Raw genomic sequence first — 16,430 nt, forward strand, 5'->3', positions numbered from 1 at the left:
ACAATCCTGACAAACATGACAACATTTTCATGATCAAACACAAGCTTTCTTCGTTTCTCTGTTGATATCCTCTTCCCTTGCCTCATTCCTCTTCTCGGCCCCAGAAGTCTGTCCCAACCACTGCCGCATTTAGTTTAATCTTTAATTTTTTTAATTTCCTCTTTCAGCAGGGGTGTTGCTAGACATAAAACTCTACTGGGGCACAGGCCCCCCATTTTTGCTGACTTGAAAGCCTGCTATGTGCAAAAAGTGTGCAACACTTCTATACAATGTCCTTTGCTTAACCCACTATTCTACAGTGCAACAGTACTGAAAAAGATAAATATGTATTTAAAAATATTGAAGTATGATTGTAAATCATACCTAACATTATTAACATGTTTAGAGGCATAAATTGCATAAAATGTTTCGAAATAATCACAGCAGAGAAATATTTTCTACATTATACAATGATTAATAATTTATCTTTACAATAATATTTTTACAATATTTTATGACTGCTAGACTAAAATAATCTTAATCATAGTTACTGCTAACTGTTTATATAGTGTCCTAGAGTTAAATATTAGTAAACTAAATATTAAATATCTGAAAATACAGAACAATACAGTATAACACATACAGTACATCTGTTGATTTACTCAGCAACATTGCAATTCTATAGACTTGACAAGAGGTTTTCCTGTGATTTTTCCTCTAATGTTTGAGACCTAACAGGGTGAGGATGTAGTTTGTCTTACCTCCCATAAACTCATCTCCTTTCTGCTTCCCTTTCCCTGCTTTGCACAAAACATTTCTGATGTCCATCACAGAAGCCAATATGATCGAGTCAAAATAAGATCATCATTATTATTTAGAAACTTACTTTAGTTTCGTCATGTTTTCATAAGCTAACTCAATCGCGAGGCGTCACCTGGAATTTTTCGCGTCACCTGGACTTTTTCGCACAAAAAGGAATTTTAACCCACATTTGGCGGATGTTAATTTAGAACCCTGGGCTTGACGTGGTCGCAACAATTTTGCAGGCCTTGCTGCTAGTGCCTGCATCAAAAATTCTGCATTCCTTCTTTTGTGCACAGCATTCAGTTTGGTAATTACAGGCTGCACCGCTAGTAAATTTATAACTTGCCCCATCGTGACTACATGCAGTCCTTTCTCTATTTTCCAAGTGTTCCTTGTTTTATTTACTGTTGGTTACTAGATTACCAATGCCCCTGTCATTCGCTCGAACAACTTGATGGAAACGCAACTAATTCACATAGATTGTTTTTCTTTGTTTGCGAATTTTGAAAAGATTCGCTTCAGGTTTGGATGGAAACCCAGCTACTGATTCAATATGAACAATGATTCTCTATGATGCAGTTTTTTTCAATGTTATAATTTGTGCAGTTTTATAATTCAGCATGAATATAAACTTGTCAGGAGGACCAATAAAACACGGATATTTCAAAGATTTAATTTCTTAATGGTTTTTAGTTTCCCCATCATACTGCATTACTATCCAGGCAATACTACCTGATAGATCAAAGTACCACAAATCAAGGGCGTCTAGAAGAGCAGTAGTGAAGTTATTATGGCTAACAAACGATTTGCATACAACAGCAGGTACATTCCATAGGGAGCCTATTGTCATCACCCTACAAACTGTTCCTTATATGACCATCATGTATGTTATTTTTGTATCTCTGCCGAGATAATTAATTGCTGTACACTTGTAATTTCCAGAATCTGCTCTTGTGGGATTTTGAATGATAAGTGTCCCATGTGGATGGTGTAGTTGACCATTTTCCAATGTGGAGAGAACAGTCTTATCTGGCAACTCCCAGGTTATGTCTGGTTTTGGTATCCCATTAGCAACACATGGAAGATGAACAGGAACTCCAGTCACTACTCTCACAGTTATCGGAGGTCCATTAATGATTCGTGGTGGAAATCCCATGATTATAACAGGCACATTTAGAACCGCCTCACCAACTTCATTCTTCGCTCGGCAAACGTAGTTCCCACGATCATAAACGGTTGTCTCTCGAATAACAAGTGTCCCATTTTCTAATAAACTGTAGTGTCTATTCACCTGGGGACGGGTGAGAATGTGACCTGCTGGCATTGTCCAGGAAATTCTGACTTTGCTTCCATCTGTCAGACAATGGAGGTAGAGGGGTTCCCCAGAAACAGAGCGGATCACCCCTCTCGGGCGTGTTAGAATATAAGGCTTAAGAAACACCTCAAAAACAATAAGCTTCTCAATGTAACCTGCCTGGTTTTTGGCTGCACAGCGATATTTACCGGCATCTTCTTTGGTGGAGTTATGAATGACAAAGGTTCCATCTTTACCCAGGTGATATCTTGAGCCGCTGTCAGGTCCTCCGCTGAAACGAGTTTTATTGGGTAGTATCCAGATGATTTCTGGTGTGGGTTGCCCATCGGCAGAACAGTTCAGCACAGCAGTTCTTCCCACCCGAGTCACCAGTCGCTCATTAAAAGGATTTTTAAAAATGGGTCTCATGAGCAGGTTAGTTACCTCCAGCTGAACCAACATGACCGCCTCCCCTCCATCATTTTGTGCCATACAGATAAATTCTGCGCTATCTGATGGACGAACGTTACGAATCTCTAGCGTTCCATTGCTATGAACGATAATCCGACTTCCGTAATACGGAGCTGTTAGAAATATATTGTCCGGCATGATCCATGTGATCTTTGGGGGTGGAAATCCTTCAGCCTTGCAGTCTATTAGTTTTCTTGAGTACTTGACGGCTATATCTTTCATCACAGTTCTGTTCTGTTTGAAGCCATTGATGATGGGTGGATTTCCATCTATGTCCAGCTTATATACTTTATTTTCCTCACCCGCTGCATTACGAGCCATGCAAACATACTCTCCGGCATCGACCAATTTAACATCACGTATATCAAGAGACCCATTGGTGTGCACTAAGTAACGCTCATTAGATGCAGCAATTATATCTTTTGATGGCAGCATCCAAAAAACCATTGGCCTGGGCTCCCCTATAGCCTTACAGTCGAAGCGGACGTTTGTACCTGGCTTCACCTTGGCATATGTAAAGTTTGGTGTTTGAATGCGAGGGACTGCAGTTACTACAGATATGTGGACGTGCATCTTGTCCTTGCCAAGTTTGTTTTCGGCATAACAGGTATAATCACCCTCCTCACCAATTTCAACTTTATTGAGGTACAGCGTTCCATTATTAAACACAGTGTACCGCTTAGACCGAACTTCTCCAGTACCATCTGATTGCATAGCACTATTCAGCAAGGTACCATCAGGGAGGCCCCAAGATATATCTGGGATGGGGACACCAGCAGCCACACAGTCCACCTTCAGGTCATTGCCGTAAAGTACTTGCTTCTTACTGAAGATGTTTGTTTCGATCCGAGCTGGCTTCATAGATACAGAAACTCTCATTATCTGTACATCATCCCCGACTTTGCTGCGTGCAACACAGAGGTAATCTCCAGCATCCTTCTCATTGACTGATTCGATGATGAGAGTACCGTTCTCAAAGACCTTCATGCGGCTTCCCATTCTGAAATGAAAATGTGATAGTTTTAACTGTTGCAGTAAATGCATGCTCATAGAGTGAACACGTGATGCTTGTAGGATATAAAGAATAAATGTCTGTCTTCATTTTTTTAATTGCTCTTTACAGACAAATGGCAAATCACTGACAATAAAATGAAATCTGGGCTCTGTCATCCCCTTTGCAATGTCTGTCATAATGTCCAGAAACAACTCAAACCCCACACTTTTTTTTCCAGTTAGGAATCATTGAACATTCTGACGATTCTGTTGATGAAAAACACAACTACATGCTGTGGATTATTTTTGTGATACTTTTTGAAGTGGTGTACGTATGGCTATTAAAAAAAGAAAGATTTGCATACTTTCAGTTGGGCTGTTATGCACATTTTTGAGGCTGCTTTGAACTTTAAATCACATTTTATTGGCATCAATTAAAACCAAGTAAAATATAAGACTTCTCAGCATGCACTCTATTAGATGTATTTTGTTATTGGTTCCTTGTAACTCCCTATACTTAAGGATGTCATTAAAAAAATTACGATGTCAGTTCATGGGGTTCAAATCTGGGTAATCAGTTCTGCATATTTTGTTTTTCATTATGGATGTTAAAGCTTGTAAGAAGTATGTGCTTGAATGTTGTGTCATTGCAGCTTGAAAAATTAAGAGCTCAAAAAAAAAAAAACTATAAGGCCCTCGGGAAGACCATACAACAGAATTTTGTAGGGCTAACAAAAGCTGCTAAAATAAATCCACACAACACAACAATCGCATCAAAGAAAGTAAATATTAATAAAACACTGCATTTTTTCATCCTCAACATAAGAACAATGCACAATGAATTATCTGGACTGATTTTGAGAGTTTGCCAATGTTTTTTATTACTTTATATTATTTATTTCACTTTGAATCTTTTTATTTTTCTTATTACTGGCTCAACAACCTGAAAATCATATATCGCATCTAAAGTGTTTCTGAACCATACCACGGTAATTATGAAAGTGCAGTGACAAGCTTGTCAAGTATGCAACACATACTCAAAATGTGACCTCTGCATTTAACCCATCCTAGTGAGTAATGAACACGCACACTGCAATTCGTGAACACACACACACAGAGCAGTGGGCTGCTTTCCCAGCACCCGGGGAGCAATTAGGGTTAGGTGCTCAATGGCACCACAGTTGCAACCCGCCGACCGTGAGCCTCAAACCAGAAACTCTCGGGGTACAAGCCAGACGCTCTGCCCCTGCAGGTTATGAAGGTATACTATGGGATTTTTTACAGTTTACCAATGTGTTAAACTTAATACTACTGAATATAACAGTACATTATAATTGACTACTGTTTACTATAGAAAATACTAAAGTATAGTATTACAGATAGTAAACAATAAAAGACATTACTTACAGCATCACAGATTATAATGCATTTTCTGCTTTTGCTTCACGTTGCTCATGCTAGTGTAATCACGGTGTACTGAGGACGAGTTCATGTCCTTGATCACCTGCCGTCGTTGCGGTGATTTTGAAAGAAATTTAAGTTTTAACCTTACAAAAATCCCTGAAACTTGTCGGTTGTACTTTTACTTTATAATGTTCAGTACCAGGGATTCTGAGTGAGAAAGAGATTCGCTAAGATCGGTGGAGAATTGTTCAATTACATAAGGTCAGTCATACAAAAACAATATTAGTATTCTATCAACATAAGTGGGATGGGCCAGGGTGCACAGAGCTGCGCCCCGTGGCCAGTCCAACATAGATAGTCATGTTTGGAATCATTTAAAATGTCTTAGTGAGATTGGTACAATGCTCCCATAACAACAGAATACAATGATAAAGTGTAACAATAAATTAGACAAACTTCACTTAATGTTGGGACATACTAGGTTAGGTTAATCCTAACCTTTTGGGTTAAGTTTGGCGCATCGTCTGCTTTTTCAGTTCATTACTATGATCTGATGACTCACTTAATTTAAACTACCAGGGTTGAGTATTGGCACATTGACTACCTGTAGCCTCTTATGGAACGGCTGAAATTCAATCCTTCTGCTCCCCTGATCTGGAATTTCATATGCTTCTGTGTCGACCGTTCTGGCTACCGAGGGAATTCACAGCTGTCATAATCACCGCTGTTTACATTCCCCCACAAGCCAACACAGACCAGGCACTCAAGGAACTGTATGGGAATATAAGTGAGCAGGAAACCGCGCACCCAGATGCAGCGTTTATTGTTATGGGGGACTTTAACAAAGCCAACTTCAGAACAATAGCTCCGAAATATTTTCAACACATCACCATCAACACGCGTGGCGACCGTGCACTGGACCACTGCTATTCTCCCTTCCGGAACGCCTACAAACCTCTCACACGCCCACCTTTCGGCAAATCGGATCACTCTTCCATTCTGCTGCTGCCTGCTTATAGGCAGAAACTGAAACGGGAAGCACCCGCCCTCAGGACGATTCAATGCTGGGAAGACCAATCAGACGCTATACTACAGGACTGTTTTGATCACGTGGACTGGGACATGTTCCGGGCAGCGTCTGATGGCGACATAGAGGCGTACTCAGAAACTGTAACGTGTTTCATAAGGAAGTGTGTAGAAGATGTAGTGCCGACAAAAACAATCCACATCTACCCTAACCAAAAACCGTGGATTAATAGCGATGTTCGAGCAGCCTTGTCAGCGCGGACATCCGCGTTTAAATCCGGAAACGCTGACGATCGCAAACAAGCCAGTTACGATCTCAGGAAATCCATCAAAGCCGCAAAAAGACATTACAAAAACAAAGTTGAAGAACAATTCAACACCAACGATGCAAGAGGCATGTGGCAGGGAATCAACACCATCACAGACTTTAGAGGGAATAAACCAGCTACTGTGAACATTGCCGCCTCTCTACCGGATGAGCTTAATAACTTTTATGCTCGTTTCGAGGCTCACAACACCACCGCCCACACAGAGAGCGCTCCCGCAGCTGCTGCAGATGATGTGAATGCACTCTCCGTCTCAGTCGCGGATGTAACCCGATCCTTCCGACGGGTGAATACACGCAAGGCTGCAGGTCCTGATGGCATCCCAGGTCGTGTGCTCCGAGCATGCGCATTCCAACTAGCCGGTGTTTTCGCAGACATTTTCAACCTCTCCCTCTGTCTGTCTGTGGTTCCCTCGTGCTTCAAAAAATCCATCATTGTGCCAATACCAAAGAAAAATAAGATCACATGCTTGAATGATTGGAGGCCCGTTGCTCTCACACCCATCTTCAGTAAGTGTTTTGAGAAACTTGTCAGAGATTACATCTGTTCTGTGCTGCCTGCCTCACTAGATCCACTACAATTTGCATATCGCAGCAACCGTTCTACAGACGATGCTATTGCTTTCACCCTACACACTGCTCTCACCCACCTGGAAAATAAGAACACCTGTGTAAGAATGCTGTTCGTGGACTACAGCTCAGCATTTAACACCATAGTGCCTGCCACACTTGTTGCGAAGCTCCAGACTCTGGGTCTAAACAGATCTCTGTGCAGCTGGATCCTGGACTTCCTAACAGGCAGAAGTCAGGTGGTCAGAATGGGCAACAACACTTCATCCCCGCTGACCCTCAGCACTGGTGCTCCTCAGGGCTGTGTCCTCAGCCCGCTCCTGTACTCCCTGTACACACATGACTGCACAGCCACACACAGCTCCAACGTCATCATCAAATTCGCTGATGACACAACGGTGATAGGCCTGATCACTGACAACGATGAGACAGCCTACAGAGAGGAGGTGAGCACCCTGACAAAATGGTGTCAGGAGAACCATCTCTCGCTCAACATCGACAAGACCAAGGAGCTGGTGGTGGATTTCAGGAGACAGAGCAGAGAACACAAACCCATCACCATTGACAAGACACCTGTGGAACGGGTAAGCAGCTTTAAGTTTCTCGGCGTTAACATCAGCGAAGATCTCACCTGGTCTACCCACACTGATGCAGTGCTGAAGAAGGCACACCAACGCCTCTTCTTCCTGAGACGGCTGAGGAAGTTTGGAATGAGCCCCAGCATCCTCAGATCTTTCTACACCTGCACTATTGAGAGCATCCTGACGGGCTGCATCACTGCCTGGTTTGGAAACAGCACCGCTGGCAACCGCAAAGCTCTGAAAAGGGTCGTGCGAACTGCCAGCCACATTGTTGGAGGTGAGCTTCCCTCCCTCCAGGACATCTACACCAGGCGGTGTATAAGGAAATCCCGGAGGATCATCAGTGACTCCAGCCATCCGTCCCACAGACTGCTCTCTCTGCTACCCTCAGGAAGACGTCTCCGCAGCATCCGATCCCACACTAGCCGACTGCGGGATAGCTTTTTCCCTCAGGCTATTAGACTAATGAACAGTCAAAAGGGATAGCTTTTTCCATCAGGCTATCAGACTAACGATCAGTCAGAACTAATACACCCCACAGCATACTTCACAACATGGTATGCCACACACTGCACTTTAACTTTAACAGCCCAACACCGAACTATTTAATACAATAATCTATCTGAACTATTTAATACAATAATCTACCTGAACTATTTAGGACAATAATCTACCTGCTCCCACTGGACATAACATTTCTGTGTCCAGCTCAAGTACACTCTGTTGCACCTAAGCAGAATTTCATTTTCATGCGTAATTATGTCTACATAATGCAAGCGTACATTCTGTGTATAATGTATAATTCTGTGTACATTTTGTGTACATTCTGTGTATAATGTGTAGTGCTAACTGTATGTATGTCTAATAGTACACCGTGTGTACTGACTATTTGTATGTGCATATTGCACATCTTTACCTGTTAAATGTGCATATTGCACATTTTTTATCTGTTTTCTTTTTGGTTATATGTTAACTAATTCTGCAATTTCTGGAGCACGCTCCCAAGAATTTCACTCACCAAGGCACATGTGCTATGATGATGTGACAATAAAAGTGATTTGATTTGATTTGATTTGAAATTCCACAAGGGGGCGCATTTGTTCCTCAGACGTTGCACAATAAACATGACATCCGAATATATTCATTATAAATCATGAATGAAAAGTGAGATTCGAACGAATGTCTGTTAGTGAACTTATTGTATACACTATTTATATCGTAATTCGGTCAGAAACTTCAAGATTGTGAGATGAACAAATCGTTTTGGATTAAAAGGCTTGGATATTCCATTTCCTTTGACTTTTGGGGATTTATGAACAATTTGTTTTGGACAATTTCACCGAAGCGGATAAAGGAAAGATTTTGAAGGTAAGTAAATATTCTAAATCGGCGCCGCCCGGTTCAGGTAACTAACAACTAGATTACAGTTTTATGACTGCTAAAAATCATATTATGCTTTCTGTGTGCGCTTAATGGAATCCCGAAAGTCTAAGCTTTACAACGATGTGCCGCATGACCGTATATTTTGAAGATTTAATGCTTCAAAGTTACAATGACGTAATGCAGCCTCACGTGCAAGGGAGGGGGTGTGCCGTGTACGGCACAGTGTTCCTTATCAGGTTAATTATATGGTTTGATGAACCGCTTAACTCTAACTAAGTTGCATTGTCGAGTTTGTAATCATGGGACCGCACAACGGCGACACTGAAAACCAATCAGTCAAAAAGTCAATACATAATGAGTTAAAGTAAAATGATCATACATTTATCTAAAGTTCATGACTGTTGAAGATACAGTACTATCTATCAGATAAAATGACATAAATTAAAATTAAAAAGTCATCAGTAAGTGCCAAAAAACAAGAACGCGCTGAAGCCTTTGCCACGCTGCTTGGACTCCGCCATTGTGCTAATGCATGGGTCTCTTACAGAGCGTAGCCTCTGGTCACATGTCTGGGGCCCCACAAATAGAATGTATATGTATTTTCACATAAATTAACAAAATACAATTGCTAATGATACTTTTAATAAATGCTAACATAACTACCAGGTAAATAGATATATCTTTAATAAATCTTTTAATTTCAATTTTTAACATTTCAGCGAGACTTCTCCTCTTGATAATTTGGGGTGGGCAGGTGCCACTGCATCCTCTTTTTAATCAATCAATCAAAATGTATTTATAAAGCACAATAAAAAATACTAGTAGTTGACCACTGTGCTGTACAAACCTTGCTAAAAAGACATAAAATTAAAAAGATGCAAATACACTAAGGAGGAGATAGCTAATAGATGACAGATACTTGTACTTTAAGTAGAATTATAAGCCCTGATAAAAGGAACGTTTTTAACTTCGATTTAAATTTGGATTCTGAAGGAACTAATTGGAGGGAGACTTGTAGACTATTCCAAAGTTTTGGCCCAACAACTGAAAAGACACGGTCACCCCTCTATCGACAAACCGTCACTTGTTTCCACTCAATTTGACAAATTTGGTACACACAAAACATTTCCTGTTATTGGTTGAGCCAGACATGTTAAAAATGACAAACCTAACTTCGAAATAAACTTAAACTAATCAGAAACAAATTCTCTTTTATTTGCAGAATAACTGTTATTAATCTACCTGTGCATCTGGTCCACAAGAGCTTTGGAAGGGAGCCTCCAAATGATATGAGGTTTTGGATCCCCAACTGCAGAGCAGTTCAGCTGAAGACGACCACCATATACCATGTCAATATTTCCTTGTGATGTGTCAATGATCTGAGGGGCAGTTTCTATCCTCTTCACAGAAACCATGACCACACGTTGCTCTGATCCTGTGCTGCTTGTTACAATGCACTCATATCTTCCACTCTCAGTTATTGCTACGTTTCTCAGGTAAAGTGTACCATTTAAAAATACAGATATCTTGGTGTGTGATGAAGTGAGAGGCCATATGATTGTGCCATCATGAAGGACCCAGTGTGTAGTAGGTTGGGGGTCACCATGACTGGTACAGGGCAACAAGAGATTTTGCCCAACATCAGCTCTTACCAGCTGGCGTTTCTCTTCCAGTATTACTGGGGGTGCTGCCACCACTTGTAGACGAACAATGGCGGTGTCTGTTCCGCCTGGATTGCTTGCAAAACACTTGTAATGTCCGCGATCGAAAATCGACACATCTTGGATAGTCAATATCCCCCTTGAAGTTACTGCCACTCTGCCATGCACAGTGTTTGGGCTCTTAACTTCAGTGCGATCAGGCAAAATCCATGACACAATTGGCACTGGTCTGCCCTCTGTCTTGCATTCAACTTCAGCAGTTTTCCCAGCAAGAACCTTGATTTCCCTTATCTTTGGTTCCAGTATACGGGTGGGATAGGCCAGAACTGACAATGTAACTACAAGCTTATCAGAACCATACTCATTCTCAGCAAAACATATGTACTGTCCTTGATCTTTAATGTTTGTTCTTTGGATGGACAATGTTCCATTTTTCAACACCTCAAATTTACCCATTTTACCATTGATGTTCAGCATATTACCTGGTAATATAAAGGAGATAAAAAGCATAGGTTTATATATTTGTCTTAGTGTGGAGGGGAAATATATACATGGTATGTTTGAATGTACCTGTGGTAGAAGAAAATCTGCTCCAACTGATGGTGGGTTCAGGATTGCCAGTCACATTGCATGGAAGGAAGGCATCAGAATTTGACAGAACAGTAAAACTAGCAGCTTTTCCACCAATTATTCTTGGCTTGTAATTGAAATCCGCAATAGATGACTCAGATCTAGTTGTATTGGAGAAGTCATTCCTTGTAGAGCTGTCATACGCATTTAAACTGACAATATCACTATTGCGTGGAGAAGGGGTGAGATTGTACAACTGTTCTCCTGTTTGAACAATCATTTTGTCTGAACTTACTCTTCTCTCACTAGATTTTACACCAGATGAAGCATTCAGTCTCATACGCTCAAAATAGTCCTTGTGTGTTTGATCATATACAGTTGGCTGAACACTCATCATATTTACATTCACTGGTATTCTCTTGGTGTTACTCTGGGTTTGGAATTGTGGTGTGGTGTGGGCTCCAATGTCTGTGGGTCTTTTGTAAGTGGAAGTTGGTTGAGTGGTCGAAGTGATGAATTCTAAATAGTTGGTAGAAGACAAAACTGAGTTCCTCCAACCCTCTGAGTCAGTATTAATATTTGAAGATTCTCTAATGGGTTCATACAGAGGTCCTACTACCTCACCTCCGATTTGACTTTGTGATGCTGCAGTGGTGGATTTGGTGGTTGGAGATCGGTCAGGGACTTCAGTAATAACAAGGGTTCCAGGTGTTATTTTTTTAAGCTGCCCTCTTCCCTTGAAATCTCGTCTTTCAAAACTAGGCTTTTGATTTCCCCACAATCTTGTGTGTGAACCTGAAAATCTAATGTCTTTCTTCAATTCAGTTTTCATTGTTGGAGAGGCTGACAAAGCTTTTGATGCTGTTGTTGTCGACAGCTCACGGAAAGCAGGAAACCTTGTAGTTGAAAGAGGTATTACTTTAAAAGATGTATCTGGCTCTGAATAGAAAAAAGAGCCTGACGCATCATCAGTTGATGTTTCTAGAATGTCATCTTTTGTCACTGGAGGAAAGGTTGTTTTATGTGGCTGCAAATCTTTAAAAGGCACTGCAGTTAATGCCCTCTCAGGGGTTGCTGTGGACCTTGTCATTTGCTCTTCTAAATTTGACAACGTAAATGGGTTTTGAAACTTGCTGAGGGATTCTTTAAGATCCCATTTCTGTGTAAACTGTCTTTGAAATGGAACATTCTCTTGTGTGATTTCAGGAGACTTTGTGGTTGCGGTAGGGGTTGATAGAAACACAATGGCATCTTTGGTTAGTTCAATCTCCTTAACAGAATTTGTAAATGCAGTGGACTCTTTTAATATGGAGTAAACCATAGTTGCTGACCTCTGTGAATCAGTTACAGGCTTTACTGAGTTTGACAAATGTGTACCTGGTGTTGTCAGAACAAGTTTTTCTGTGGAAATGTGATAACCAGCTGTAGAATTGACCAAGCTTTGATTCGCTGGCATTTGTTGCGCAGTGTGTGGAAATGTGAGACTGTCCTCTTTGTTTAAAGACAGATGTTTATATTTCTCAAGTATAGACTGAATGTCCGAAATTTTGCCGGGCCGAATGATCCTACGTCTGCCAGGAAAGTTGCGTCTCTTTCCTGACTGCTTTTTTTTAGGAGGAACGATTTGGATTTGGTGTTTTGAAATGATTGTGGATCCAGGAAGGAGATGAGGTGACTTGATTCTTTGAGTGGTGTAAAACGTGATCTCGTCCTGCTCTTTCTCTGTTGTGGTGACCGCTGTAAATCTAGTTTGACTCTCAGGTTCCAAATGGGTTACATTTGTGTTCTGAACATTATATAATGGTGCTGCCCCTGTTGAAAACTCTTCTGAGTCTCCAGAGAACAGAAGCTCAATTCTATCTGTAACTTCTGTTACAGTATGTCTGAGAGTAACAGGCTGCCCTGAGTGTCTGTTTATTTTTCTCTCATATATGTTGGTGTGGTTTAATACATCACTATGGTTTAACAACTCATCTGAGTTACTTGTATTCAAGGTTTGCTCATCCTTCATTTGAGCATTATAATAATTTGGAGTGTAACTGGTCATTATTGGTGGGGTATGCGTCTGAGAATGAGAATACGGGTATGATGTGATTGTAATCAAACTTGATTTCTCTTTTGTTTTACTAAAAGTTTTACTAGCATTATTTTCTTTTTCTTCCAGGAAACTGTTGTCTGGAAATGAAATACCGATGGTTTTAAAATTGCTTACATCCTCAGGCGTTTGAGTAGTCAATTCATCTTCAGATATACCATCCCCTGAGCCTTCAGAAAGATCATGAAGTGTTTTGGACTTCTCTAAAGTTTCCTTAGTTCTTCCTTTATTTCGAGAGTTCTTAGCGAAAGTGGCAAATTTTTCCAAATCTACTTTCCGGGTTGCTTTATTTAAGACGCGTCTCGCCATAACTTGTGCTCTTCCATTGCCTCTTCTGCCTGCAGGCACATTATGAAATCGGGACTGCAGCCAAGCGTATGGTCTGCCTGAGGTAATCCTCCTTGACTCTTCACTAACACTGTGATATCTGCTTCCAATTTTTTGGCTATCATCCATCATTTGTACAACTTCACCAGATTTCCTTATCTTACCCTGCTTTTTGCCTTTTGACAAGTCATCCAAAACCATTACTTGAGAAGCAAGCAAATCTGCTCCTAAATAATTGGCAGCTACGCATCTGTAAAATCCTGTGTCTTGGGATGTCAGTCCATGTATCACCAAGGTACCGTTATTGTAGAGCTTTCTATTTCCAACAGATTTGTCTAAAACTGTCTGATCAGGAAGTATCCATTGAACTGAAGCCTGTGGGCTGCCGGATGAAATGCAATCAAGAAGTAAGTTCTGACCAAGATTCTGGGAGATCTGGACTCCATTGACCTCTTCTTCTTTCATGTGTGGTGGCAATACAGTGACTCTGAAGGCAAGAACATCTACATCCAGGTAGTTAGAGGCAATGCAGTGATACACACCTGTGTCTGACCTTTCAGCTGATTTTAAAGTAAGTCTTCCTTTGTTAGTTAGCACAATCCTTTGATCCTCACTACTGTATGGTCCACGTATCTTATTACCATCTGGTAAAATCCACTCTATGGTAGGTTTTAGATCCCCTAAGATTTGGCAGTTCAATTCAACCGGTCTTCCAGCAACTACTGTGTGTTCTGTCTTGGTCTGATTGTCTCTTCTGATCATTGTCCAGCTATATTGAGCTCTACTATCCTTATCGTAAACATCTATTTGTACATTGCAGAAATACTTGATAGTAAGAGTTGGGATAGTTGTTGTGCTGCGGTCCAGCTGTAGGTTAATCATGCTTTGCATTATCCACGTAGGATTAGCTTTGATTGTTGCCTTAATTTCTGTAAAAACCTCTTCTGGTGCAGTGGGTGCCATTTGCTTGTATGTGTAAACTGTGTCTGAAAGTTTTAATCCTCGTTCGAGTCTCATAGGTAATTCACTATAGAGAGCTAATATGTTCCAAATCTGGCTTAAATGATCATTATCAATGTTGCAGACCAGTGACGTTAAAAAGGTTGCATTCAGGGCACTTACATCTCTACCATTTACTCCATAAGTTACAGTCAAGTTGTCCATCCCCACAGGTCTTTGTACAACACATGCTATACTGGCCACATTATTGAACTGATCAGTAATGTTCATTTCCAACATACCAATGGGGGCAACAAAATCTGTAGGAGAGACTGGAATATAATCACCTTCATCCAAGGTGACATTTCTCTGTTTCAGCTGAGGATGAATCCATGGTCTAATGCATGTATAGCCGTCATTGGGCAAACGCACAATACTGTTGCCTTTAGAAGAAACTGGGTACTCGCAGACAGGACACAGTTTCTCTTTAACAATCTTCCGGTCTCTTTTGCATTTCAGAACATCTGTAAATGTAAAGTTTCTGTTTTAGCATTGGTTCACTTTGACAACTATATGATTTAGTATATGTGTATTGTACTTTCTGATTTTATTTTAAAAAAAAAACAACAAGAGCAGAATCTCACCAGGGTTTTTCTCTGTCCACTCTCCAATCCAAGCCATCTGACAATCACATGACCAGGGGTTTCCACTAAGGAAGAGATTCTCTATCTTGTAACAGGCAGCAAACACGGTTGCGGGCAGTGAGGTTAAAGCATTGTCTGACAGGTAAATGGTCTTGAGAGATGATATTTTAAAAATCTGGCTGTAGCGCAATGATATAAAAGTGTCTGGATGAAGCTGTTGGAGCATATTTCCTTCAAGATTAACCAACTGTAGCATTTTTAATCCATAAAAACTCTGTGGATGGATGAAAGTAATGTGATTGTGGTCCATATGGAGACGTACAAGATTGTGCAGGCCTCGAAATGTATCCTTGTCAAGCTTCTCGACTCGGTTATAACTCATTTTCAGAACCTAGATGTGTAAATATAATTCAAGAAGTTAGAAATAAAATCAAAGTGTCTTGTTAATGCTGAAATTGACATTTCAGACCTGCAGACTTTTTTCAATCACAACTCTATACAGTAAATGAATCGAAGCATCTATTCTAGTGAAAAATTCACAACATTAAATCTAGCACACAGTTATCACAAATTTCAGGTTCCTGTTGTCCATATTTAGTGCATTTTTACATGATTGCCATCATCTTAGCATATGCAGCCATTCTCTACCTGTATAGCAAACTTAAGTAGCTCTCCAAAAAATAAACACTTTCAGGCTTTTCTCCCTTATAGTCTATTTATTAATGAATGATCTGTTCACTAGGTGCCAAAATACATCAACATTAAAGTATTGTTTCACAACAAGGACTCTAAGACAAATACAAGATGGTTTTGTGTATAAAAATTGTTTTGTTCATTTCTTTAAGTGTAAACCCTTTTTCAACTTTGAGTTGAATGGATATGGTGTTGAGATACCTGCAGAGACGTGAGCTGAAGGAATGAGTTATCTTCAATAGTCTTGATGACATTACTATGCAGCATTAATAACTCAAGATGTTTTAGTCCTGAGAGGTCATTTACTGTAAGAGCTGTTAAACTGTTGTACCTAAAACACAGAACATTAGACAGTGAATTTGTCTGATTAAACTGATCAAAATGGCAAGGTTAAAGGTTAAGATGACCAGATTACCCCAGGTTAATTCTTTCAACATTCAGCTGAATGTCTCTGGGTATTTCACTCAGGTATCTGAATGTACAGTGCACCTCTGTTGGAGTGTAACAGGCGCATGATTTAGGGCAGGCACTGCTTTTGTGTGTTACACTGATCAAAACACACAGAAGTGACATGAGTCTCCACAACAGCTTTGACTTGGGTTTTGGATCACACATTTTGCTGAAGCAGGACCAAATCTTTTGTGAAAAGCTCAACTTGCCATTGATCTTTA

The 16,430-nt window shown here is 40.5% G+C and overlaps 1 protein-coding gene across 1 annotated transcript; it reads right to left on the reverse strand.

Moving 5' to 3' along the window:
- Positions 1-225: 225 nt before the first annotated feature.
- Positions 226-16,430, reverse strand: igsf10 (immunoglobulin superfamily, member 10). The gene is made up of 6 exons (XM_065281717.1): positions 16,175-16,430; positions 15,961-16,090; positions 15,067-15,457; positions 11,062-14,946; positions 10,073-10,973; positions 226-3,548 (listed from the first exon to the last, which is right to left on the reverse strand). The coding sequence occupies exons 1-6, from the start codon at positions 16,372-16,374 to the stop codon at positions 1,652-1,654; spliced, it is 7,404 nt and encodes a 2,467-aa protein (XP_065137789.1). The 5' UTR covers positions 16,375-16,430; the 3' UTR covers positions 226-1,651.

Source organism: Paramisgurnus dabryanus, chromosome 8 (assembly GCF_030506205.2).
Source record: "Paramisgurnus dabryanus chromosome 8, PD_genome_1.1, whole genome shotgun sequence".
Lineage (NCBI taxonomy): Eukaryota > Metazoa > Chordata > Actinopteri > Cypriniformes > Cobitidae > Paramisgurnus > Paramisgurnus dabryanus.